This window comes from Lottia gigantea (genome assembly GCF_000327385.1).
Source record: "Lottia gigantea unplaced genomic scaffold LOTGIsca_121, whole genome shotgun sequence".
Classification (NCBI taxonomy): domain Eukaryota; kingdom Metazoa; phylum Mollusca; class Gastropoda; family Lottiidae; genus Lottia; species Lottia gigantea.
Window position 1 is genome coordinate 192,526 of NW_008707245.1, and position 27,941 is coordinate 220,466.

The 27,941-nt window shown below is 34.9% G+C and overlaps 2 protein-coding genes across 2 annotated transcripts; both read left to right on the forward strand.

The window, feature by feature from the left end:
- Nucleotides 1–7,624: 7,624 nt before the first annotated feature.
- LOTGIDRAFT_138056 (hypothetical protein) lies at nt 7,625–13,994 on the forward strand (the record flags this gene model as incomplete). Its single annotated transcript, XM_009048409.1, has 17 exons — nt 7,625–7,835; nt 8,107–8,210; nt 8,661–8,748; nt 9,119–9,208; nt 9,537–9,669; nt 9,878–9,942; nt 10,064–10,224; nt 10,458–10,581; nt 10,796–10,928; nt 11,179–11,330; nt 11,492–11,643; nt 11,802–11,940; nt 12,251–12,340; nt 12,707–12,773; nt 13,184–13,329; nt 13,525–13,647; nt 13,861–13,994. The coding sequence occupies 17 exons, from the start codon at nt 7,625–7,627 to the stop codon at nt 13,992–13,994; spliced, it is 2,112 nt and encodes a 703-aa protein (XP_009046657.1).
- Nucleotides 13,995–19,036: 5,042 nt separating this feature from the next.
- Nucleotides 19,037–24,091, forward strand: LOTGIDRAFT_171838 (hypothetical protein; the record flags this gene model as incomplete). Its single annotated transcript, XM_009048410.1, has 11 exons — nt 19,037–19,105; nt 19,460–19,516; nt 19,905–21,611; nt 21,828–21,930; nt 22,092–22,178; nt 22,336–22,389; nt 22,608–22,705; nt 22,959–23,060; nt 23,349–23,427; nt 23,592–23,768; nt 24,027–24,091. The coding sequence occupies 11 exons, from the start codon at nt 19,037–19,039 to the stop codon at nt 24,089–24,091; spliced, it is 2,598 nt and encodes an 865-aa protein (XP_009046658.1).
- Between the last annotated feature and the right edge of the window lie 3,850 nt (nt 24,092–27,941).

The window sequence follows — 27,941 nt, forward strand, 5'->3', positions numbered from 1 at the left end:
ATCTCGTTATTTTCACACATCATAAGATTCCATTTCAATTTTATTGACAGAACTTTTGTCATTTCTGCATTTTAAGTTTTTTTAATTGAATTATTGGCATGTGATTAAATTGAGAGGTTCTGTACTAGGTAGCCATTCAGAGCTGGGTGAACTGGAATAATGAGGATCCTTTCTACCAGCCGGTTGTTCGTCAAACCTGGTTTTTTGTAAAAAATCTTAGCAGTGATCTTTCCTAGATTATCTGTACTCATTTACAACTAGGTAGACTAGAATAATGAGGATCTTGTCTGCCAGCTGCCCAAACCTCTTGGCAGTGATCATTTCGAAATTATCTAGGTACTCATTTACAACTAGGTGGACTGGAATAATGAGGATTCTTTCTACACGCTTGCCTTCGGCAAACTCTTTGGACAATTTTCTTTATTTTAAGAATTGCTTTAACTTTTTGCAGATGATGAGAGTGATGGTAAAATGAACTAAAATCGGAAAAAGAGTTCTTTGAAGTTGAAAATGGTGTATTTGAGAAGCATCAACTTTTGTTTTTTTATGATTTTTCTTTTGATACCAGGTAAGTCAGCCATATTTTGAATCAAAATGGACGCTTTGAAAGGAAAGTATGTCATGGTATTGTCAGCAATTTTACTGTAATAAAGTCTGGGATAGACGTAAGGTGCACATTCTATTTGCTTAGGTAACAAATATTTGAAGCAATCGTCTATTCTTGTCATGATTTGTACTTATGATGTCATAATTCAGTTTGACCAATCAGCAACCATGTTACATATGAGGCTATGGTAGAGAGTTCAATTTTTGATGAATCAATTTGAGTAACTTGGCATCAATTTTTTTTTCCAGAAACTTACTCAGTTTCTAACATTTGTAATGGAGACACATCAGACATTAACGAGGATATCAAGATTGGATCCATTCCGAAAGCTGGGAAAGCAGCAGGAGTGTTCCTGAAGGTCAAGTCTGCCAGTGACTTCGCTTCATGTATAGAGAAGTGTTGCCGCACAACCTTGAATGACTGTGACGTTGTATTTTACCATGGCAACGTCTGTTACTGGATCAAATGTGATGTGTTGGTGCCAGACGGATGCTCTCCAATCACACCAAAGGGAGATAAATTTAATCAAACCATGTTTTTGACTGTCAATCATGTTGGTAAGTATTTTTGATATTTTTGTAGACCTTAGAGTTAACTTGTGGTAGAGTATGCCACTTAGGTGTTTAGAAGTCATAATTCTTGTTCGACTTAGCAGGCACTGTACCTTTAATGGTAAAGGAATCATCCCTTTAAATTCCTTTTACACACTGAATGATTGATGCATTTTAAATTTTTAAAACAAATCTGTCAATAGCATATTTATTTTATCTTCGATTCCTGAAATTAAATTGATAAAAATGATTCCTGGAGATATCTTGGAGAATTTAATTGACAGGTGCCTAATGGCAAAGGAAATGAAACTTCAGCTCTTATTTCCGTTTAAGTCTCATTCCAATTTGCTTGGTAATTGTTCTTTTGAATCAATAATGTTTAAAATTCACCATGAATTGAAATTGAGAGGGAAAATTGAGTTAGATGAAAATTTTAGTGATTGATTGTGAGACAGGTTAGTTTTACCCTACTGGAACTCTTTATGAACGTCCGTCTGATCGGTCTTTGTAATTTATCAGGAATTTGTAAATGATCAGGGATTTGTAACTGATCAGCCATTTGTAATTGATCAGTCATTTGTAATTGTAACTGATCAGTCATTTGTAATTGATCAGGGATTTGTAACTGATCAGTCATTTGTAATTGATCAGTCATTTGTAATTGTAACTGATCAGTCATTTGTAGTTGATCAGTCATTTGTAACTGATCAGTCATTTGTAATTGATCAGGAATTTATAACTGATCAGTCATTTGTAATTGATCAGTCATTTGTAACTGAACAGTCATTTGTAATTGATCAGTAATTGGTCATTGTAACTGATCAGGAATATATAATGAATCAGTCATTTGTAATTGTAATTGATCAGTCATTTGTAGTTGATCAGTCATTTGTAACTGATCAGTCATTTGTAATTGATCAGGAATTTTTAATTAATCAGGAATTTGTTATTGATCAGGATTTTTTAATTGATCAGGAATTTGTAATTGATCAGAAATTTTGAGAACCAGTCAGATATGACTGGCAAATACAAGTTGCGGGCACTTATTTTTCAACAGGGGAATAAAATTGAAACATTGTGGAACATTGAACTCCATGCAGTGTACAATAAAGGGAACTTTAGCTAAGTCTAGAACATTATACATACTGCATTCATTCTATATTTGAATAATTGATTCTGAAGTAAAGCTTATATCTGTTGTCATGTAAAACATTTTAGACTACAAATCTTTGTTAACCAATAATCAATTTGTTTACACAGACATATGTTACCTCCACTGTTGAAGAGTCTTTAATTTCATGTTTATGTATTGTTCACATATAGGTTTCGACCTTCACAGAAACATTTTGCTGTTAAAGGTACCCACTTGCCAAATATGACTGAAATTCAAATTGTTTTGGAGAGGATTTCCTCTGCAGTTGACTCCATTTGCTATCCATGATCTGAATAAATTGTTCTGCATCTCCTGTTCTAGGTCATTAAATATTCAACCAATCAAATGATCTCTTAAATAAAAGCAAAAGCAAGAACATTTCAAGAGGATTTCAATCAGATCGTGGATGACTTGTGTAATAACTTAAAAAAAACTTGAAACAAACCACCTTTATTCATGCATCTATCCATTCATTCATTCATTAATCCATTCTTTCATTGGTTAATTCATTAATTCCTCCATTCACACTCATTAATCCATTAATAAATCCCTAATCCATTCCTTCATTCATTCCTTTATTCATTTATTTATTCAATAAAATCTAACAGGCAGAAGACAAAGAGTAAACAATATAAATTGTAATAAATCAATAAGTCTCGGTAGTTTTAATGTTGATTGTATTGATTGGTTTAGACAATTACCTCCACTATATCATCAGTCATGTGACTTCCTTCCGTACATTATCTCTGCCATTTTTATTACCTCCTAATTGAAAACTATTCCTAATTTATGCCAGATCATACAAATCACACGACAGTATAAAAATACTGAAATACTTTACTCAGATACTGAAATATTATAAATATATACTAAAATACTGAAATTCCTTACTCAGATACTGAAATACAATGTTCAGTTTCTGAAATACCAAAATATACTATACAAATACTGAAATACGAAGTATACTATACAAATACTGACAAAATATCCCTCATTGCACACTTCATAGTATTGAGATTATTAAGAAGTGATAATTACACAATATAAGAGGCAGGCAAACTTGAAAATACAGAATGAGGTTTTTGCATAATATTTTGTTTCAATGAATCTAATTGGCCAAAAAGCAAATCCTTAACCAATCGAAATTGATCATCATTTCAGTCTACGACAAAGCAGCATCCAAAACTGGGACAGATTTGACAGAGACCCCTAGTGTGAAGGAGTGTGAATATGGACTCCAACAATGCCCCAAGAAAGAAGTTTGTACCCTCCAAGAGGAATCAATGTCCAGGATAGGAACGTGTCAATGTGAACCCAATCTGGTGCGAGATGGTACTGGTACATGTTCAGCTCCACCAGCTCCACCAACCACAAGTAAGTAGAATTCCCTTTCTATGTAAGCAGACCCATAGCTCTTGGGTAACAGGTCCGCCCTTAAAAAGTTTTTAAATGGAGCGATTTGATTGGATTGTACACTAGGTCAAAAAACTGACTTGCAAGCTCTTTCAGTTAATATACTATTGTCTGTTGTTAAGCATGAAAAATTCTGCATCATTTACTGTAGTTGTCTCCCTTGGACTAAGAGGAAAAATATTTTGTAGATTCATAATGTTTCTGTATTTAATTGACTCAGGGTTGTAAAAACCGTGAAGACGTCAGCCTCCAGTAATCAGCTGTAAAGTAATGTCAAGTTAAACAAAGCCACCCTACGTACATGACAACAGCTTGGTGTCTGTGGGCTGTCGTTGTTTCTGCTTTATGATTTATGAAATTATTTATTGATTGAAGGTGATAAAACATCATTGTGGGTAATCTTTCAACAAGTTATTAAAAATTCAGAAACTATTTCTGACTCTATTATCGTGGCAGGTAATCCTGGAATAAATGCAAAAAAAAAACCATATATTAAAACTGCTCCATCATGGCAGGTAATCCTGGAACAAATGCTTAAAAATTTAGAAATATTTACTGCTCTAGCTTGTATTGCTTCATTGACAACATGGCAACATGATGCAGTGTATAATGAGGGAAATTTTGTCAAGGCAGTGACATTGACATACCCTTTTTTGGATTCCATCTCTTTAGGGAATTGAAAGTAGCTCACAGGACCTCAGTTAATTGCCTATTTGAACAGTTTGATGCTTTTTCTGTTTCAGTCTCTCCAATTGTATTTATTAAAGGGAAATTTAGGGGGGTTTAAGCCTGCTGAATTTAATAATCCACCTCTCTTTGTATAGTTTTGCGATTTATTATTAGATCAAATTCTCACAGGTTTGGTTTCTCATTTACATCTTATCTGAAAGTCAATAAGGAAAGAAAACTGAAACCCAAACCCATACTTGAGTGATACAATGATAAAGATTTTTCTTCAGTTTTGATGTTTGTAACATTTTGAAAAGTTAAACTATGGTGCAAATTTATGATTGTTTTTAAAGTAGCGGTTTAGTTTTGATAAAATTTGTGTGAATTTTTCAACTTGGAATCACAAACTAGCTAAGGATCTATTGGTTTAAATTTTTTTTTGGAGAAATTACAGTTTTGAAAATTGTAATATAATGATCTCGTAGCTAATTAAAAGATTTAATATTGTAATAAAATGGTGGATAAGTTTTTTGAAAAAGGGAACCATACCTTTAAGGTTTTACCATTTAGTGGTTGAAATGTTTGCTTTGCATTTATGTTTTGTTGACAAAGGAAGAGGTTCAATTTTCACCTTAAAAACCAAGGATGTGCATGTGTGAGGATATTTCAGGAATTAAATGAGTCTTTTTTTCATTGAATTGATATTTGTTTGGTGATGATCTTTCAGTTTATGGTGGTTTGTAGGTGGTCTATTTTGAAAAGCAAGATGATGTATTTGAACAAAAGCTGAAATTATAAGAGATATATATGTAAGCATAGACAATACTTTAATATGTCAAAGAAAGTATGAACAAGACAGAAAGTATTAAAGATGGGCCAATGATTGAACAAGACAATACTTTAATGCATCAATTGAAGGCTTGAAGTTATTGGATAATGAGACAAGCTAATAACAGGTGAAATTATTATGATAAGTCTCTCTAGAAATGATTTATATCTAATGTTGTTCTATAAACACCTGTGACAACTAGTCATCTTCTAAAATATTCTGGTATTTAATGTTGATTCGTCTCGCATAGAGTTGTTATGTTCAGTTGGAGTGATGTTCTAAAGTTATCAAGTGATGTTCTTAATATCAAAGGTGTTGACCGAGGGAATGTTCACTGAATGTTATTGTGTTTATCAGGAGTGGTATTCGTAATGTTTCATTGTTGAAGTGATGTTCTTTATTGTTATAGTGATGTTCTTTATTGTTGAAGTGATGTTCTTTATTGTTGAAGTGATGTTCTAAGTTGTCATAATGTTCTAAATAGTTGATTGTTTAACCTAGGTGATGTTCACTGAATATTATTGTGTTCATTTGGAATGATGTTCTAAATTCTAAAGTGATGTTCTTAATTGTGTTGAAATGATGTTCTCCATATAAATATTATCATAATGATATTAATTAATTATCTTATACTTGATGGTAATTCATTCATCCATTCATTCATACATTAATCAAGTCATTCATTCATTCATTCATTTAACGAATCATTCATTCATTCACTGACAGCTGTTCTCCTCCACACCACTGTGACTCTATTCATGAAAACAATAACGTTTAATTATGGTCTTGCTTCAACTCTGTTTTATTTTATTGTCTAAACCAGTGTATATAATGTATATGTAAATTTTGCATGCCTGTACTTAGTAATAAAAATTATTATAATGCACTGGTGGTGAAATTCTCTTTTGAATTGTTAGATTCTATGAAATTGTGTTGATTTTGAAATGAAGATTCATTGTGTGCTGATTTTGATTGCTCTTGGCGATTGGGTCTTTCAATGTAAGATTTGTGAAAATAAGATATTATCTTGCCAACATTTTGATATTTTGATTTGCTGATTCAATGCTTTGGTTTGACTATATTGTGTTTGATAGCAGTTCTCTTGCTTTATTAGTTTGACAAGTAAAAAAAAGTGATTAACCTTTATAATATACCAGGGATATAATATTCTTCATAGGAGGTCTATTATATTAACTGAGGTAGAGATAAATGTTTAATCCTATGATGGGTTTCTGGATTAGGAATTTGGTTTAGGTGTGAAACATATTGCCCATTGAGAGAAATGAATAACTTATGAAATTTTTGTTTTTTTATGGTCACTGGGATAACATTTTGCTGGTGAAGCTCATGTGAGCACTGTGCAACACAAACAAAATTCATTGCCTGTTCTCTCAACTTTGTTTTTGACTTTTGACTTAGTTTTTCAGTTTAGTTATTAGTTTTTAAGTTGAAGAATTCATTTCAATTTTAAGCCTCAGTTGATAATTTTTATTGAATATTATGTTCAGTATATTAGTGTCATGAGTTAGCAGTTTTCATCGGCTGTGGCTTAGGATTTATAACACCACAGATGTTCTGTGCATTAGACCTTTAATGCTTGGAGAAATTGTGCCTTAATATTTATAACTCAAAATAAATTGTGCCTCGGATTAATATCAGCAATTCATTTTTGTTTCAGTAGTTTTAACTGTGCCTACAAACTTTTTCTTAGAGATATTAGTTGGTTGTGCCTCAGAATTTATTATTGACTAAACTAATTGTGCCTCAGAATTTATAAGTGACTAAATTAACTGTGCCTCAGAATTTATAAGTGACTAAGTTAACTGTGCCTCAGAATTTATAAGTGACTAAATTAACTGTGCCTCAGAATTTATAACTGACTAAACAAACTGTGCCTCAGAATTTATAACTGACTAAACAAACTGTGCCTCAGAATTTATAATTTAGACTGTTTCTCAGAATTTTGACAATAGTATAACTCATTGTGCCTCATAGTTTATAAGTGCCTAAACTTATTGTGCTAAGTATTTATAAGTATACAAACTAACTGTGCCTCAGAACCTATAAGTACCAAAGTAAACTGTGCCTCTTAAAATAAAGTGTGCCTTACAACTGCCTTTTCTTATAACTGCCTAACTTATTGTGCCTCTGAATTATAAGATTTTATAACTGTTCTGTTGAAATTATAACTGAGTCTCACACCAGATATTTATATTATAAATGTGATGCTGTTGAGTGTGAACACTCTGAATTGAGGAAGTATGCCTCATAATGGTCTATGTGATGTTATTTTGGATTCTATTTATTGTTTCAGATCCTTCAACAGTTTCAGTGGTGAGTAACAAATTTTTATTTCAAAATCAAAAATGTTTACTTTGGTATTTTGACTAACACAACATTTCATGTGTCACCCTGCAATTGGGCTTATCAACTCAACCTTCAGAGAGTCAATATTGTTTCTTGTTATTTTTTTTCAGACAGCTTCACCCTTCCCTTCTACCACGACCAACAAAATCAAACCATTAACTGTATCTGCTGGAAAGGGTAGAATAATCCAACTACCAGTCAATGATGTGGCATTATCAGCCTTTGTGGTTCAAGAACCTGACAAAGGTAGGTGGATCTCATACGGTTTCTGTCTGGCTTATGATCTTAAGCCGATGTGATCTCTTCAAGCCCCCAGGTTACCCGAAACTTTCATGCTAAATTGGGGAATTTTAGATTTTGAAATTTTTGAGAGATTTGGTACATTCTGACACATGTTTTTGGGCAAAATTTGTTATATGAGGCAGGGGTACAATTGGGTGTACAAACCATTTTTATAGGGCCACCCCCCATGTACCCCTACTGGAACAGCCACTGATTATCTTTGATTTGTTTGCAGGAGAGACATACCACTATACCTGGAGTATGGTGTCCTCCCCTAACGGTGATAAAGACAAGGGGTTAATGGAAGGAAAGACACTGGACACTGTCAAATTAAAGAATGTAAGTCTTGAAGTTTCTTCCAGAACTTCTGATATTACTGAACCACAAGGTTTATCCCATCTTCAAGATGTCAAGCAAGAACTTTGTCTTACGATACTGGAAGCCTTTTAAAAGGATTCAAAGCAACAGCATGACACAAAGCAGACCATGCTACAATTGATTGACATCCCCAGGTTCTTTTCCTCTTTCTGTGGACATCTTGCTTTATCAGTCATTCCATTCTTGAATGATCCAGGACAGCTTTTGGTGTTTCGTGTCTACCTCATTGATTTTTTCATTTTTTTGTATCGGGCTCCTTTCTTGTTCATCAATTTTGTTGTCTAATGAACTTTTGGATTGTTCAAAGTACACATTTCTTAATCTTCTGCTTGTGATGAATGGTTTGTTCTGGAGCACCTGATGCCACTATGCACCTGGTATTTCATGGTGTTATTTTTCCCTCTATTCCAGTTAATAGCAGGAGGTTATATATTTAAAGTGACAGTCACAGGAGATAATAAATTTGGTGAATCAACAGTGAATGTTACAGTGTTGCCTCGTACGTATTTCTGATCTATTGTCTCTTTAAACTTCAAGAGTCGAGGCTTGAATTGGTGGTCTGAATCATCAACAGCTGACACTTAATAGTACATCAGTGAACGGTTCACTTTGTAGCACAGATGGAAGCATTGGAGCATGGTTACTTTGAACAAATGGTTGTCATGGATTCCAATCTCTGTTAGGTGTGAAAGTCTGGTGAATTAAGTTATTCAATTCTACCCAGCTGTAAATGGGTAAGGATTATCTGGGAAAGATCAGTGCCAATGGATTTGGCCAAGGACCAGCTGGTAGAAAGGATCCCTGTAATTGTTGTACCAAATGGTTGCTTCTGTCTTTCTTTCTTGTCATGATGTATTATTTTTTTTCAGCTGCTCGAATGAACACATCCCCTGTAGCTATAATCAAACCAACCAATCAGGTGATCAAGTTACCTAATTCTGGAGTTCTGGATGGATCAGGTAGGGTCAATCTGGATATTCAGGGGAGGGTTTTGGCTACGTCAGATGGAGTGTTGAAATAGTTATGATGTAATTTAACTAGAAAGGAAGTGACCTGTATAGGTTTAGATTATGAAATCCACTGATGTTAGTGGATATTTTTACACTGCTGTACTAAAATTTCGATCAATTACTGACAGGAATATCAGTCTGCTGTGTCAAGAGTTCTATATCCAGACTGACTCGCAACCCTTTGAAGGCTCAAGATGTCTCAGAATCATTCAAGATTTTGATGCACAGAACTCCAGCTTCCTGGATCATCAAGACAATGTATTGTATTTTATTGCAGACAGTACTGATGATGACAAGATTGTGAAGTACCATTGGGAAGAGGTGAATGGACCCTTACAGGAACACAGTATCAGTGGAGATTCTTCTATGTTGAAGTTACAGAACCTTTCTCCTGGCAACTATACCTTTAAGTAAGTATACATGCAAGGAATCCCCAAGAATTTCCTAAGCAGTCTTTGGAATAGACCTTCATACAGTACTGATCATGCTTTCACACTTATTAAGGGAAGAGGGTTCTCTCAAAGAACTACTACTAATTATTCCAACCAATGTATTACCCAACTGTTTAGGATTTTAGGTTTTGTTTTGTGGTTTGGATTGTCTACTTGTTTTTTGCAGATTAACGGTAACAGATTCTGATGGTGCTGTCAATTCATCTCAGGCTAATGTCACTGTCCATAAAGGTTAGTTCTCTTGAATACTTTAAAGCTTTGGTTGGGTGGTAGATGACAAGCTAATGTCCTCTTCCAGCTAAGTTTTTACATGTTGGTGTCAATCAAAATGGTTTCCTGTTCTTCTTTGCAGAAACTGATTATCCCCCTAAAGCCAATGCAGGATCAGATGTAGTGATCCACCTTCCAGTGAAATCAGTGATCCTGTATGGTAACGCCAGCACTGATGATAAGGGTATCGTTAGCTATGAGTGGACCAAAACTGGTGACACTGATATCACTAATGATGTTTCAGTAAGTGCTTTTTTTAAAATCTTTTCCATGAGGACTATTTTCTGGGATCCATCCTACATCAGTCTAAGACAGGTTGCTTTTACTGAAATATATAGACACATACTATGGGTAATGGAACATCCACAAAGCACAAATGATAAAACCTGCTCCTGCAGATTGAAACATATCATCCAAAAAATGTTCAATGTATCAAGCTGGAGCATAAAGAGTGAAAATTACTGTTTTCTTTACAGGGCGTCAGGACACCATTTTTACATCTAAAAGATCTGGAAGTAGGAGACTACACCTATACATTGAAAGTGACGGATGCCAGCGGACAGTCTTCTTCTGCTGATGTTCACGTTTTTGTGAAACCAGGTGTGTATATTGTCATCTGTTATGGCCGTCAATCAATTTTCAATATTCCCTCTGAGCCAAAATACTTTCAATTCCCCAATCTTCTGCAGCTTTCCTGCAAGAAAACTATTGAATTGGTAAATGAACTCAAAATCCTAGTAGCTTTATGTGTTTGTACATTCTGAAAGTTTTTTGTGGGAAATTTATGATTTTGATGCCATTGCTTTTATTGTAGAGACTAACCAACCACCAAAAGCAGTAACAGAAAAAAGCATAGAGGTGGTTCTGCCAGCAGATAACATTGTTCTAGATGGTACCAACAGTTCTGATGATTCCAAGATAATCACTTTTGCCTGGTCACAAAAAAGGTATGGTACTGAAGTTCCTTGTGTATCAAACAGAAATGGTATAGGAACAGTTGTCATAGGGATTCTTGTTAGTTTGAAGTCAATATGATAAATCAAGACATGGCAACAGGATCTAGTCATGTTTCCCCATTCCACTCTACATAGCATTGGTCCAATGGAATGCAGAGCAGAGGGTAATATCTTATAGAACAGTCAAACATGTTGTCCAACCAGAAGGATGTAAACCCTATTTCTCTCTTGATCTTTCCAGTGGTCCATCTCAATTAGAGTTAATGAACAGTGATCGTATGGTAGCAGCAGCCAGAGGAAAGCTCAAAGAAGGCATCTACACATTCCAGCTCTTGGTCAAGGATGCTGATGGGCAGACTGGTACCCAGCTGTTGACAGTCACTACCAAAAAACGTAAGTTAGTTGTCCGTGGGAGATGATCTCGATTTTGATCCCAAATAATGTACATTAAGAAGGAGGCATCCTCAGAACTGGCATTAGAATCTCTGGCCATGATGGTTCAACAACCAACCACCATCCAGACCAAAGCTCTGATAAGTTTGCTTCTGTTGCAGATGCTAATCTAGCTCCAGTGGCCAATGCAGGAGGAGACAAGGTGGTGTACCTGCCAGTGTCCTCTTTAGTTTTTGATGGCAGCAACTCCAAAGATGATCATGGTATTGTTAAATATAAATGGAGTAGAGATCAGAGAAGCTTAGCTGCTGGGGTAAGGAGGCTTGGTTTTATTTTTTTGTATTCATGTAAACTAGGATTAATTTCTTACTCCCTTGCTTTTTGGTAGGTATAGATATCTGGTCTGGTCTGCTTGCCAGTTCCCTATGATCCATGTATGAGTAACCAAGCTTTCCATTGGAATCATTGCAGGATATAGTCAATGGATCAGCCAGTCATGCAGTACTACAGTTGATAAATTTGGTGGCAGGCCGGTACATCTTTACTTTAACTGTGGTAGATGTTGAGGGTCTTTCCAATTCTGATTCAGCCTCAGTTATTGTCAAAGAAGGTAAGAAATAATGAAGGGAAAAACAACTAATTTTTACAGGGAAAGCAACTTAGGTTCATGAGGGTCCTCTCTACCAGCTGGTCCTTAGTCTAGTCTGTTGTCATTGATCTTTTCTGGATTATCTGTACCCATTTACAGCTTGGTTAACTGTAATAATGAGGAAAGATGACTTATCCAAGGTTTGAAATCTGTAACTCCAATGTGCCATTTTGGCATCAGTTTTTTTAACCTTAGTGGAAAAATGAATCCTTAACAGCTGGTGCAGGTCCGAGGAACAGTCACAGTTCATTATGTTCTGCATTCCTTTCAGATCCCAATAAAAACAATATAATAGAGTTATTATTAAACACAGATATCCATGACTTCTCAGAAGAAAACAGGGTAAGATTTTCTTTCATTGGTATCTGAAATTCTGTGTTATATCTTTGTACTTAGCAACAAGTCATTATCTGGTGGAAGTGGTACAGTCAGTTGGTGGCATGGGCTGTGTATTAAATGGAACCTTATGGGAGATTACTTGCCATGCCTTCTTTCAGTTACTCTTAGATATCAATTGCATAAGCCATTTTATCAATTCTGTTTCAGGACAGATTGGCCAGTCAGTTAAAATTGTTACTACATAAAGATACAGCTGATGGTGATACTATAGTTGATATCAGACATATAGCTAAAGATATCTCATCTGGATAGTAAGTAGTCTTATTAATACCAGTTGGCAAACTCTTTGGAAAATTTATATATTAAGCATTGACACTGTAGGTTGAAGTTCAATTTAACTTTATAAAGAATTGCTTCGAGAAGAGGAAGGTTGTAAAACTATTATTGATTAGTTAGTAAGTTTTTAAAATTCAGGATTTTTTTGGGGTCTGTAAGGGAAGTCCATTATTTCCCAGGTTGTAAAACTATTATTGATTAGTTAGTAAGTTTTTAAAATTCAGGATTTTTTTGGGGTCTGTAAGGGAAGTCCATTATTTCCCAGGTTGTAAAACTATTATTGATTAGTTAGTAAGTTTTTGAAATTCAGGATTTTTTTGGGGTCTGTAAGGGAAGTCCATTATTTCCCAGGTTGTAAAACTTATTATTGATTAGTTAGTAAGTTTTTAAAATTCAGGATTTTTTTGGGGTCTGTAAGGGAAGCCCATTATTTCCCAGATTCCTCGAGGATAAGAAGGTTTGAACGTTATATATATACCTGCTTGTGATATTCATGATTATATGGAAAATGACACATGTTTATTTCCAGTCTCCATGTCCAGTTTTTAGTGAAGATTAAAACTAAAGAGAGCGAGAAAGTGCAACCAGGAGTTGATATTGTGGCATTGTTACGTCGAAAATTACGACAGAATTCAGACATTCTGGATTATTCTGTTATCTCCATTGACACACTAGGTAAGCTGTTATCTTGCTCTCTTAAGGGTGTAGTGAGTCTTCTGTAATTCAACCCTTGATTGGCCAATGTCTTGATGGACAATCAACTTACCAGTGTAGAATAAAGGATGTGCACATTCAAGATTTCTGTAAGATTGTCGGAAGTTGGAAAAATAAAGACCTTTGATTTAAATGATATTTAAATTTTTTTTTCAGTTTGTCAAAACAAATGTTCTGGCCACGGACGTTGTGAATTAAAAACTAAAAAATGTATTTGTGATGCATTCTGGATGCAGAATTTTTTTACTGCGTCTTTATTTTTATATGAAAGCAACTGTGGTAAGTAAAATTCTTTTTTCAAGCCTAAAACTTAACGCATGAATTTCGCCTTGTGCTGTACCAATCAACCAATCAAAAGTACACAAACTGTTCAATTGGCTTCAGTTAAGTCTATTGATTGGCCAGTGTTGTGACATCTTGAATATTCATGTCAGTCCGTGGTACAAGGTGTACCTACTGAAGTGAAACACGGTAAATTTTATCTGATTTCAGATTGGAGTATTATCTATGTCGTTATTATTAGTTTTATATTAGTCATCACCGTAACTGGGGCAACCTGGTTAGTCATTTGTATGTGCAGATCAAAAAGGTATGCAGTTTTTGTTGGCTACTCTGTATTTTTCTGATAAATTCCTTACTTTTCTATGAAACCAATATCTTCTAAAAAGAAATATAATCAACCATTTTAAAATATTCTAATTCAAAATAAAAATAAAAAATTTTCATATACTCATTTGATAAATCAAACACATTTTTCTGCCTTATTCATTCATTCATTCATTCATTCGTTCACCTATTTATTTATCCATGCCTTCTGTCTATCCAGTTGTAATTTGTGTGGTTGCAATAAGTTAAAGCCAAGAAAAAGACATAGATACAGTCTATTGAGCAATAAAGAAGAAGACTGTCATGAGATGAAAGAGCATAAAGAATTATTACCCAAAGGTTAATATACTGTATACCATATAATTGTGATTATAATGCGCACCCTTGTATAATGCGCACCCTTCTATACTGAATAAAACTGATGCTGCATTTTTGAAGAATTTGTAATCTCTACATCTGCTTCTGAGAGTCTTCATGCATAATGAGTTAGTGTATGTTCAGACTATTTGGAGCACTTGATGCCCCTTGGTATCTGAATTTTTCAGTAACCCCTCGCTCATTTCTCAGCAAGTCCTCCCTCATTTCTCAGCAAGTCCTCCCTCATTTCTCAGCAAGTTCTCTCTTATTTCTCCGCAAGAACTGCCTCCTTCTTAGCAAGTCCTCTTTCATTTTTCAGCAAGTCCTCCCTCATTTATCAGCAAGTCCTCCTTCAATTCTCAGCAAGTCCTCCCTTATTTCTCTGCAAGAACTCCTTCCTTCTTCCTTTCAGATCCTACGATTAATGCTAATTTGATATTATTACAGGAAAAATACAGAACAGTAGCGTCATGATCTCAGAGTCAGATTTCTCAAGCGAGGAGGAAACTTTGTTTATAAACAGTAAAAAAACTAATGGACATTTACATAAACCCTTGAATGGTGTCAGCAAGCCTCAATTTAAAAACCGTCTGCGAGCGTAGCGGATGTGGATGTGCTAATTTGTAATGGGTTAAGCTTTGGAATGCATGCCTGTGATATTTCTATATAGGAAACTTTTGTAATCAGAATTATATCGCTGAAATCAGTAAGTCATCCAATTTCTTGAAAATCAGTCACCTGACATTTATAATCAGTTGTAAATCAGATCGATATATTTTTTTTAAAAATGTTTGCCACATTATCAACCACTGCATTATCAGTGTTATATCTGATTTCTTTAATCTTGTTGATAATCAGTTAAAAGTAGATCCTGATCCTGATCCTATTATGGATCAGTTGCCTGATTTCTCTCAGAGCTTCATATATCACAGGTATGTAGGTATAACTGTCGTGTAAAGTGAAAGTTCAACCAGTATCAGAACGATGCATTCTACAAACTCATGGATAAATTTTCAAAATAAATATATCAAGAGTGCTAAAAATAGAAAGAGACTATTCCATCAGCATTCTAAGCAATAGTGACCAAAAACTTCCTTGGTCCTGGTTATTTTTACAATCTGAATGAAATGCAGATCCAGATGGTCCGTTTCATGTTTTTTCTGTGGTGGATTTCACTTACCAACTATGATCTGATGAAATTTGTATACAACATAGATTCTAGGTCATTGAAATCTTCAATCAATCAAATGTCTTGTATTTTCATTTAAACTTTAAACAATGTTTTTGATTGGTCAGAATGAATTATAACAACTCTATACTTTATTCTATCAAATTTCGACTGAACACAATACAAAGCAAAAATTGTGTTAGATCATGGATGATAAGAGTAATAACTCAGAGAAAAAACATGTTAATCTGTATATTATTCAGTTTGTTATCCTGTTATCTTTGTTATCATATAAGATATTTATATATTTATATAATATTCTTTATTTTTGTGAATAATTATGTATATTGAATATTTTTTGTCCTTTTTTTGTAATTTGTATTCTATACCTTGACTTAGGGCTGGGTCGTGTATTTGTAATATTTAGATCATTTTAATTATAGAAGCGATGCAGAAGATGCAATGGTAACGCTAGCTGTCAGTCAAAATGTCACATGATTGAGAAATTCTTAATGAATAAGTATCCACTTAATAGAAAATTTGGCCAATGCTGATTGGATGGATTGCGCTTGGGTTCTAATGTGGTGCATTACATGCAAGTGTATTCGCAATACACAAAACTATTGTCTCAATGACTCACGAAAGATGTGATTTTATGGTCAGCCTGCTTTCCCTTCTCCAGTCTGCAATGCTTGCATCTAATATCAATATCAATCAGCATTGATACAGATAATAACAGTACGTTGTCCAGCCCTGTATTAATTAAATTTTAAATTTTGTTTTTGTTGATATGATTAGAAAGTAGGTCAAAGGTTCCATGACCAAAGAGCAAGCAATTGAGAAAAATTGTTTGACCTATTAATTAAGATAAAATAATTAATTAATCTAATTATGAAAAGTTGTAATTGTATTAATTTGTGATAAAAATGTCCCCATGTTTTTGTGATTTTCTCTGTTACTGTTGAATTGTTTGTAATCCACTTTCAGGCATTTAATTTTTGTAAATATTAATTTTTTCTATGAGCGAAATGGTTTGGCAACATGTGCTTATGTCCTACTAACAGTCCTTTGTAAGATATGTGGCTGTGATTAAGTCTAGTTACTATGAATTCATTGCAGTTTGGTTTCCTTAAAGATGGATTTCGCCTCATGGGAATCAAAATTTCTTTAAGCCATAACAATAGTTTATTTGGAAAGAACTTTTCCTTGAAATTGTTTGATACTGTCATGGAGATTTTAATCAAAGATCTTTCTCATGGTAAACTGGTATATTTCCAAAATTTAAACCTGCCTCATGTCTCACATTTATTCAAATTGTATTATGTTAATAATGCCCTTGGTTGCCCATTATTTTGTGATAATCTTGAAATCAAATTTCTTTTTTTTGTTGTTGCCCAAAGACATTTATGTGTGCTGGGGGAACACTTCAACACAAGTGAGAACAGTCTACTATTTTCTGAGGTATAATAAGTCATAATTGGATCAACGCCATTATAGATACATTAGACCTTTCTTGATTATTGAACAAATGCTTTAGGATGTGCATGTGCACATCAAGAGAGAAGAGTCCACTTTGTTTTGAGGTAGTTTAAATGTTAATGATCTCAATAAAGATCCAGATTTATGGTGTTAAGTATTAATATTTTACCTAGAAATGAAATAGACCATTCTGTTCCTGTTCGAGAATGTTCCTAAATGTGCTAAAAAAAACATTTGTGTGTTTTTCACAGAACAACTATGCTTTATGCTTTGTTTGTATATATTATGTAAAATATCAGCAAAATATGCCAAAATAATAAATTTCAAATTCTTTTGAGTATTTTGGCTGGTTAAGCCATTTGTATCATTCCTTTTGCTCAAAATTGTTGTAAGATTTTTGTTAGTTTGTACGAGGGTTGACAGAAAAGTTTCGAGCTCATTTCTTCATTCCTGTGGCCTCATGTAAAAAATATTTTTGTTTTGTTTTGTTATTATTGAAATCCTTTTTTTTTGATACTTTTTTTGGGATGAAAATTGCACAAATACTACAAGCGTTGTGAGCCTTACATCATCAATATTAGTGTATCATGTGATTCACAAATTCTTACTGTTTCAAGAGCAGTTCTACCATTTATCCATTTTCACAATGTCAAGATATTGCTTGCAATAATACCACAAATTGCATAATATTTTTCTAGCATGGCAAAGTGGTTCCCTTAAAACTCTTGATTAAAATACAGCTCTACATTTTCCGTTTTGCTTTTGCGGAACAAAAATTGGGCACATCCAGGAACACATCTTCACAATGTCAAGCTATTATGATCTTTGTCTTATACCTTGACTGCATTAGCCTTGTAAAGCAGTGTGTTTGATTGGTAGACTTGCAAACGTAAACTAGCCAGGGGGAAAAACAACTGTATTTCAAACAAATTGTAGCTTTTTCATTTGATCTCATTTACTTGGTACTCTTTTTCTTTGAGATTAAGTTGGTTATGGTTTGAAGGCCATACTCCTTTTAAATGCTCCAAATTTTTTTTTTCAGGAGAGGCATTCAAGTAGATTATGCCTCTAACATATAGTTCAGTTATATGAATTTGTTTTACAGTAGAGGCATTCAGATTATGCCTCTGATATAATTTTATTGAAAAGCAGACATATTAGGATTTCATATAATATTAAATTGTTTTACAGGAGAGGCATTCAGAAAGATTATGCCTCTGATATATAATTCTATTGACAGGCAGGCCTCTAAGGATTTCTTATAATATTGTTTATTATTAGTATTATTTTCTGTATCTGCTATTTGTTATATAATTTTTATATGGGGCAATGATAAGAATATATGATTTTTTGATTTAATTTGTCTTCATTCTTTTTCCTTTAATTGGATTGAAGCCACGGTGGCTTGACCTTTTCTCAACCGAATGATGCATGATGAATTTGCAAGCTTTGGAAAGAAAGATTAAAACTTAGAATTTAGACCAGTAAGAAAATCCCCAAATTGGTTTCCAAATTTTTCGAAAATTCAGCGAAATGAGATCCTTTGCTCACTTAAATGGTGATATCGAGCCAAGCAAACAGCCAAATGTGCTGGCTCAAAATTAGGCCTACTTGATTCAAACTCTGTTTGAACAACCATATAATATATCCCTTACAGACCTATCCTGCACATTCACACAAAGGAAGTGTAACAGACTTATACATTTCTAAGTTGAGGAAAACTATGTGGACAAAAATGAAATAAGTCTAATAGCTTTCCTAAATCATTCATAATAATGCCAAACAAAGCCAGAAGAACGCAAAAAGGAAAAAAAAATCCACAGTGGAATATTTGATTGACATGTTTGGCATATTGAACCGTTATATTTTGACATTTTTGATTGACATGTTATGATATATTTTATTTTGTTTACGCATTTTTGATTGACATATTGTGATATCTTATGACCATAAAGGGAGTTGCGATGGTCTTATATCAATTTGACACCCCGCTGTGATCCGCTCATAGTACGCCCCTTTAACTTATTGGAGTAACGTCCCTTTAATATTTTTCTAAAAATGGCCGACACGAAGCACAAATTGAAGAAGTACAAACAGTATTTGGAGACAAATCCAGATGGAGATAAGGTATAAATAAAATTGACGACATTCCTTGATTGTAGGACATGTATTCTATCGTATCTAAAAAAATTCAAGCCTCAAAGTAGTCCAGATGTTTAGAAATGGCCAATTTATTCCTGCATTTTCAATGATAAACCTCTCGCTTCTCCGGAAGTGCATGTTTACAAATGAAACAGCTGATTCTGCAGATTTATTTTTTACATATTGTTATCAATGTTTTTTTGATCTAAACATTCAGTCTGAATAATTTTGATTGAGTGGGGATGGGGGAGGAGGTATATTCTATATTCATTGCACTTATGATGTACATGTTGCTAGCCATTTGGGGTGTAATAATTTCAGTTTCCATTTTCATTTCAGGTGTTGTCTGTGTTAAATAAATTAGATGCTCTGCCAGTGTCTATATCCTTACTGCAGGTGGGTGTTTGGCTTTCTCAAATATTCTCACATTCGAACAAACCACTGAGTTAACTGAGTAATCAAGATTAATGCAAGAGTGAATGGAATTAGGAAAGCCATGCTGTTTGCAAATGGAAAGGAACCTGATTGGGTTAATGAAGTAGGTAATGCCATGCAGTGTGCAATAAGAGCAATTTTACCATGACACCAGGAGTTGCCTACACTCTGTTTTCCTACTGATGAGTGTTTTTACCTTACAGGGCTTGGAGCACAAGTGGCCTCCATTTTTCCATATCAGCCCCTTCTTTTTCTAAAACAACCCAGTTCCTTCTATTTCTATGTTAGCCCATTTACCATTTGATTAAATTGGTTATTGCATATTTATTTATTCCATTATTTCTTGCAGGATACTGGAATAGGAAAATTGGTAAATGGTTTCAAAAAGAAGCCAGATGGAATTGGCACAGTTGCTAAATCCATTGTCAACAAATGGAAAAATTTGGTAGCAGAAGAGGCCAATAAAGCCACCAAATTAGACTCTGATGATGATCAAGAGTATGTTCCAGAACCTCCTAAAAATGTCAAATACGAAGCCTCTTATAATCCGACCTCTAAATCCCAGTCAGATGATGAATACTGTCCCCAACATGTAGCGGAGGAATACACCCCAGAAGAAGTCAAATACAAGCCTGCTCACAGAGCTGTGAATAAATACGCTAAATATTCTAACGAGAAATATAGTCCACAACACACATCTTCGCATACTTCCAGCAAGCAGAAGTATGTCCCAACGAAAATACCATCTGCAGAAAATTCTGAAAATGAGTCATACAGTCCTTCCAGGATCAATGATGACCCCCTTCCGTACAGTCCACAACATCTGTCCGATCAATCGGAAGAGGAGGCGTATGATCAAGCAACTCCTGAGCAAAATGCTTCTGAACCCGATGAGTATGACCCAACGAACAATGATGCCAGTCCAACTGGGGCCTCATACACCCCAACTCCGAGATATGAAAATGAACAAAGACATAAATCAAGTAGTGCTAAGTCTGATAAACATAGTTCAAAAAGTGCTAAATCATCACATAGTGATGGACACAAGTCAAAAAATGGGAGCTTGCATAGCTCAAGTAAGAGTGAAAAGCATAGCTCCAGTAAACATGAAAAGCATAGCTCTAACGGCAAGAGCGAAAGGCATAGCTCAAAACATAAATCACATGATGAAAAACATGACAAAAGTGATAAGCATAGCTCAAAGCATAGTGACAATGAAAAGCACAGTAAATCACAAAATGGCAGTCATCGTTCCAAATCTAAAGACATTGTTCCTAATGGAAAACATCAATCGAGTTCATCTTCTCATAGTTCTAAGGATAAAAAGACATCTAGTTCTTCAGTAAAAGTATCAAGCTCTTCAGAAAAAAAATTCAGTGATAGATCTTCTAGCTCAAAATCCAGTGAAAAAAATTCTAGCCATAGTGATCGGAAGAATAATAGTGTTATCTCAGAATCTCCTTCCAAATCAAAATTAGACAAAAACAGAAATGAGAAACGCAAAATCTCTAAAATCGAACCCATTGACTCTTCATTTAACTTGTTCAGTCCTGACGATAGCGCTGTCGTAAAACGTGTCAAAGTTGAGTCCAAGCCAAAAGTTGACTCTTCTTCCAAATCATCCAAAGAATCGCATCATGAAGCAAAAGACTCCCACAAACATTCAAAACATCATTCTTCATCATCTAGTTCTTCTAAACCCAAAGACGAAAGACTTGACAAAAAGGACTCATCATCAAAGTCAACCAAACATCCAGAAAAGAGACTGGATAAACATGACAAACATTCAAAATCAAAGTCTAGTTCATCCAGTAAAGGTGAAAAAAGGAAAGTGAAAGTAGAAGAGTCTTTGGATGATGATGCAACTGATGGTTTTTCCTTTGATGATTTTCTGAATTGTGATGTGAAGGTGCCAAAGAAAAAAATGAAGAAAGATCCAGGATCTTCAGGATCTCCGTGGTCTTCTAGCCTCAGTGTGTCCAAGCCATCAACTTCTAAAACGGCTACCAGAGTCACTGATGACTCTGGATTTACTGTGCCTAAACCTTCCAAACAGGTACTATAGAATAATTTTATTCATTTCTTTCCAAAAGAAATGCTGAGTTGACGAATCATTTTGCTCAGTGGCATAAGGTGTTCCTAAAGAGTGAACATATCCTTGTCTACAAGAAGTCCCTCTTCAAAGGTTACTTACTGGTATTCCAACCAGGCATCTACCACATCAGTTAAGCTGCCCAATAGTGTCTAAATTAATTTTCTCGGCATTTTTCAGAGGCTAGATATAGATGAATCAGATATTTTAAGTTTACTGCCAGAGACCAGTGCTACTTACAGGCCCCTGCCAACCAGAAGTTTAGAAGATGAAAGAAAACACAGTAAGTTAATCTGAGTACTTTGTCTTGTACCAACCTGAATAATTCTGAAATATTGATTTATTTGGAGCTCACAGATTTCATATGACGACATTTCTTTAATTTTAGCTACACCCCTCCCCCTTTTCACAGTATTTAACCATGCCAATGTGTATTTTTTGCAGGTCTTGCCACATTTGATCCTATGGTAATTGGTACTAAACAAGGAAAGAGAACTCAGGTGTATTCTGGCAGAAAACATGGTCTGACTGGTAGGTGCCTGTTTAAATCTGAATTTCATCTCCAGAGCTTCTTGAAAATTGCAGACATTGCTGCCTGTAACAGTTCCCAAGTCCTGATAGTAGACCTTATGATTGTTTAGTTGATAATTGGTAAAAAGACTCTACAATTCCTTTATTTTTTTTTCAGAAATGAAGTCATTATTCAGTCAGTGTATACAAGTTTTAATGGACAATATTGATGGTAAGATCTTTTCTTTATTGATGTGGTCCCCAGAGAGTTAATCTGGGACATCAGGGCTGACTCTCTAAATTGAAATTGAGTAAATTTGTGATGGGAAACAAAGCTGTGTAATCTTATAAATTGACAATAGAAAAGGTGCTGACATAGGTAAATGGCATCTATGTTCCACATGGCACACTTGGAACAACATCATTTGAGTTTTCTTTGTCTTCTTTCAGCCATAGATTATGTTGGAGGAGTGCCCTATGATATTTTAAAACCAGTATTAGAGAGATGCAGTGTTCAACAGCTCCTAAGATTAGAGGACCTCAATCCAGTGAGTCACTTCAGTTCTCAGCATCTCTGCATCTGACAGGCAACTGGAGGAAAGGTTCACCCTTGACCTGAATTTTAATCCTTTTAAAAATTTGTTGTTTCTTGTCTTTCCATCACAAGAGAATAGCTCAAGATTTCTGTTTGACAATGATAAAGAACCTTGTGCCAGAATATCTTGGTTGCAATCCACCTTGGTACACTGTATGATTGCTCTCCTTTTCCCAATTTAAACTTCTGATACTTTCCTCTTCCAGCATTTTGTTGGAGAAGATGAAGAACTGTGGGCTGTACATTGTGAGAAAGAATTTAAAAACCAGGAACCAGATGAGATGGAATCCTGGAGAGAATTCTATTTGGTAAGTCTTGTGCTTCTATTGAACTAGGGAGATTGGGTAGCTTCCTGTGATGATCGTGAAAGAATTAGTTAATCATTGATCTCAAAACAGAGAAGCAGGCCTTCAAAATCATAATCACATGCTTACTTCTTTACTATTTTGCCCTTGATCACCATCATGCATGACTTCTTCCAAAGTTGTTAATAATTGTTAATTGGTTCTGATATTGCATTGGACAATTTGAGCAATACTTATTGACCACTCCTCCAATTAGGAAGACCTGATGATAAGCCAGTATTTTTATTATAGAGATCTGTAGAAGAGAGAGAAGAAAGGTTAGAAAAGCTGAGAATGAATATGAACAAACTTCAAGCAGCTAAACCCAAAAGTAGGTCAACCATTTTATTTCTTCAATTTCATTTCATTATTATTTCGTTTCATTATTTTTCATGTCTGTTTACTTCATTTCATATCACTTCATTTCATTATGTATTGTGTAGCCACATTTTATTCAGTGGACCATGTAATTTCCATCAAATCCCACTGTTTCAGGCAGACAAGTTCAGCTAGCTTATGTTGATAATTACGTCAAACCACCAAGAGAAGTTCTTCGTAAGCAACAGAGGTATGGGACTGGTAAAGTGGTCTCTGCTAGCAATAGTATACAGAGTACTTCTAGAGGTGGCAGAGCCAACTTCAGCCATAACATCTCTGTACCCCAGCCTAAAGGTAACTACAAATTGTATTTCTCCTTGAAAATATCTTATGATCAAAATTTTTACTTGTGAAATGGAGCTTGTTTCTTTAATTGTGGGTGAATGAACCCAAAATAGTGCATAGTTGTAGGATTTTTTTTTGGTATAAACAATATTTATTTACATAATAGGATTTTAGGCAGTCGCCTATAGTGCCCTCTCCTGAACTTCACCATGGACCCAAAATAGTGCTAAACTGTAAGATGTAAAACTCTGATTCATTATATTGCAGCTGTTAGACCAGTAGCTCCAATGATGCAGAAGATCAACAAGATGTTGGCCAAAAGAAGAAGATAGAATCCTTCAAAAGAGCTGGCCACGTATTCTTAAAACAATCTTAGTGCTAGGATATCCTAGAGACAGTGTTAGAAGTAAGAACCCTAGGACATCCTAGCGTTAAGATCATTTCAAGAATATTGAACCAGGTTCCTTATGCTATCAACTTCCATGCAGCTTGGTCTTAACTGTCTTAAAGACCAGATTCATATGACCAGAGCTGGACAGATTAATGCTCTTGTTGAACTCGACTGGCTGATACAGTCAAAACAACAGTCCTGGAGACAAGAAAAAGCCCTGAACCAGGTGGTTTGATTCTTGGAGAATTTAAAGTGCTTTCATTTATTTCTGAAAAAATTTGCAATGATATCTCCTGTATTTCAAATTTTGTGATGACGTTTTTTTTTGTCTATCTCTATTTTATGTCTATTAAGATTTACTTTTGCCAAGATGGCTACTTTTATTTTACACAATTGCAAAGGGATTTGAAATCCTTAAACAAATGATAGGACATTTCTTTAAGAGTTGTCACAAACTGCCTCAGAGCAATAGCTAGTCCAAATCCTTCAAGCTTCTAATGCTTATACTAAGGATTACAAATTGAATCTTCCATTGTTCTAGTTAACTAGAAATTTCTCTAATCTCTTGCCTATGAACCAAAACTTTATCAATTGCATCCATGCATTATTATTATGGCCCAACAATGTGGACACCACAGTTGCATATTTTGGGAGGCTCATGGTTGCAATGGGAAATGCTAAAAATATTTCTAGACAAGTTTTTGAAAGTATTTATGAATTGTTTGCTGTGCAAACTTTGATTTTAATTATTGATTGAAAATGAAGTTTGGATTTTATTTTGAGATTGAATTATTTTAGTCTTAAAGATATTCAAAATCTAATTTTGCAGTAGGCATGCAAGACATTGAGGACTATAGCTTTAATGTTACAAGAATTTAGGGAAGGTTTTAGAAAGCCGAAAAGGATTGAAGTAAACCATGAAGGCATTTTTCCATCTGTGTTTTAAATTAGGGGTTCTTTTTGTCTTGTATGCCTATTATTTAATAAGCAGTGTTTTTATTAATTGTACATAAACCAATGTTAGACACACAGAAAAACCGGTAACTGTGAGTGATGGTTTTGGGGGGTACATTACGATTATATAAGGGAAGTGGCTTATTTTGACCACAGAAAACTGCTATTGGTCCTAAGCTGAGGTCTTCAAGAAGCGCCTGTCAAGAATTGGTTGAGCTCTACAGGTACTATTTGCAGGCCTTATTACCGTAAATGTCTTATTAATTTATCCAAGAATCATTAATTTTTCCTATCAGTAGCTGGTTGCGATGTGTGTCTAGCATGCTATTTATTATAATGTGTACGGTGAGGGGTGAAGGGGATGAATTTTGTTGAATCTTAAATTAAAGAAGAATAAATTCTTTTTGTAATTGACTTTTGCAATGCCGACGTCTCTATGTGGATGTATATTGTTTCCATAGTTATACGTCCATCAACAGAATAGTCCCATACATCTGCCTCTATTCCAACCGGGAGTAACCGACAACTTTCAAAGTAGCTATCAGAGGCTGGAATAGAGGCAGATGTTTTGGTTTAACCAATTTGCAACTTCTGTGGTGCTTTCCGAATCACAAAAACTTTTTGCCCTCGTGTGTTGACTACCATTGTAAGCCTTTCCCCCCTAGTGCTGCTATGAGCATCTGTTTCCAAATCCAATAAGGAAGGATCAAGGTAGGTTGAGCTTATAACTGGTTGCTTTAAAAAAAATTGATATTAGATACCTTGAACGCAGCGAAGGTGGTATGAACAGCGACATGCTATTGGGCTAATATTTAGAATTGAAATAAGGGAAGAACAACCTCTCCCTCCCGCACGCACTTTTTTTCATCTTGTAGAGCCCTCCCGCACGCACTGTATCACTCGTAATTTTTCGTGACCAAAATATTTCAATTATTGAAAGCTAAATAGCTTATTTCTTCTCACCAGTGTAAGAATCTAGTGGTCCAGTGGCAACGCGTCTCAACTGTAACCACGCTGATCGCGGTCGCGGGTTCGAATCTCATCGGAAGGATCGTACAACTTTTATTCATATTATCTCATATATTGACACATATATAACCAACTTCTACAAACCAATGTAGTAGCGGAATAGCCTAATGGATATGTGCGCCGTAATGAAAGATGACAGTCGAGGAGATCCGCACCAGAGGGAAGTTAAGTGGATTCCTTTTTTTAAAAAAAAGTTATATGTTGAAGCTTATATAGAAATTTTTTCGTAAGAAGAGAAGAAACACCATAGCCCTGTGGATAAACGCTTCGCCTGAAGCAGTTGGGTAGGGCTAGATCACATCAATTTTGGCACAATTCTTAGCCGTTCTTTTCGTTAGATAGTTCAGTCGTGTGTTCATAGGATGTTATAATCCAATTTATTTGAATTGTACGTCTACAGATGGATAAATACTTTGTTTCAAGCTCTAGTAGGAGGGATTCGGTGGTCTAGTGGTAACACGCCATACTGTTTTTTATTTACATGCTATTTATCACTGAATGGAGAACGTAATTTTTTTATTTTCTATTTTACGACTTTTTCCATTTTTTCAAAATTTGGATGAAAGAACATGTACCATAGATCAAAATTCCAAAAGATTGGCGTGAAATTTTGATTCTAGGCTTTGAAATAAATAGCTTGAAAATCAGCGTTCACTAACATCTTCCATTTTGAATGGAGTCAACATGTCAATCAAAAATGTCAAAATAAAACAAAGTAATTTCATTAATGTCAAAATATATCAGCCAAAACCTGTCAATCAATATTCCACTGCGTAATTTTATTCTTTTTGCGTTCTTCTGACTTTGTTTTGTATTCAGTTATTATTTGTGATAACTGTTAAACTTATTTCATGTTTGCCTCATAATTTTCGTCGACTTAGAAATGTATAAGTCTCTTATTTCCTTTAGATTTATATACCCGCTGCTGAAGGCAAATTAAAATAAAATTCCACCTCAAATTTGCACAGTTGTACATACGTTAGGTAATGGTATTAGTTCATTTTGTTACTATAGGTTATGACTGATAAGAGTAAGTGCAACATTGATGTAAGTGTTTTGATTAGTGTGTAGTGCATGTGCGGGATAAGTATGTATTATATGGATTCATAGAGTTTCATTTAATTTTTACCTTGGATTAACTTACCTTCACAGTCCTTCTGCAAACGGGAGTTGAACTCGCATCGTTGAATTAACCGCACGCATCGCTTAAGATTTATCGCACTCGTTTATCGATTGAGCCAGCGCATTTGGCTGGTGGCACGGCTCGATATCAAGACAACATGCAGTGAAAAGACCATTTTAGTAACCAAAGTATCTCGGAATTCCATTACGGTCGGAATTTCAGAAAATTGGAACCAATTTGAGGATTTTTCATTCCGGTCTAAATTTTAAGCTTTAACCTTCTTTTCCAGTCTCAGTTCAAAATGCAGCATGAGAGATATTCGTGACTCTTAATAGGATTCCTAGGCCCTGATCTACTGGTGAATGGAATTTCATTGAGTTTTTGGAATTTATTGCAGGAACTAAGCATATATCCCAATTTTTGACTGAACGATTGTCTTAGTCGCAGTGGTCTAGTGGTTAAAGTGGTCGCCCAGTAGCAGAAGATTCTGGGTTCGAGCCCTGTTCTGTGATCCTCATTTATTCCTGTACTGCTGCCTTCCAGAAACGACACAGTTGCTAAAAAAATGCCAGGAAATGACCAAGCTGGTCGGAATCGCCTGTAAAAATTATGGTTCTTGAAATCCGTCAGATCTGCGGCGAAATAATTTCAAAGATTGTAATCAAATTTCTCAAAATTTCGATAT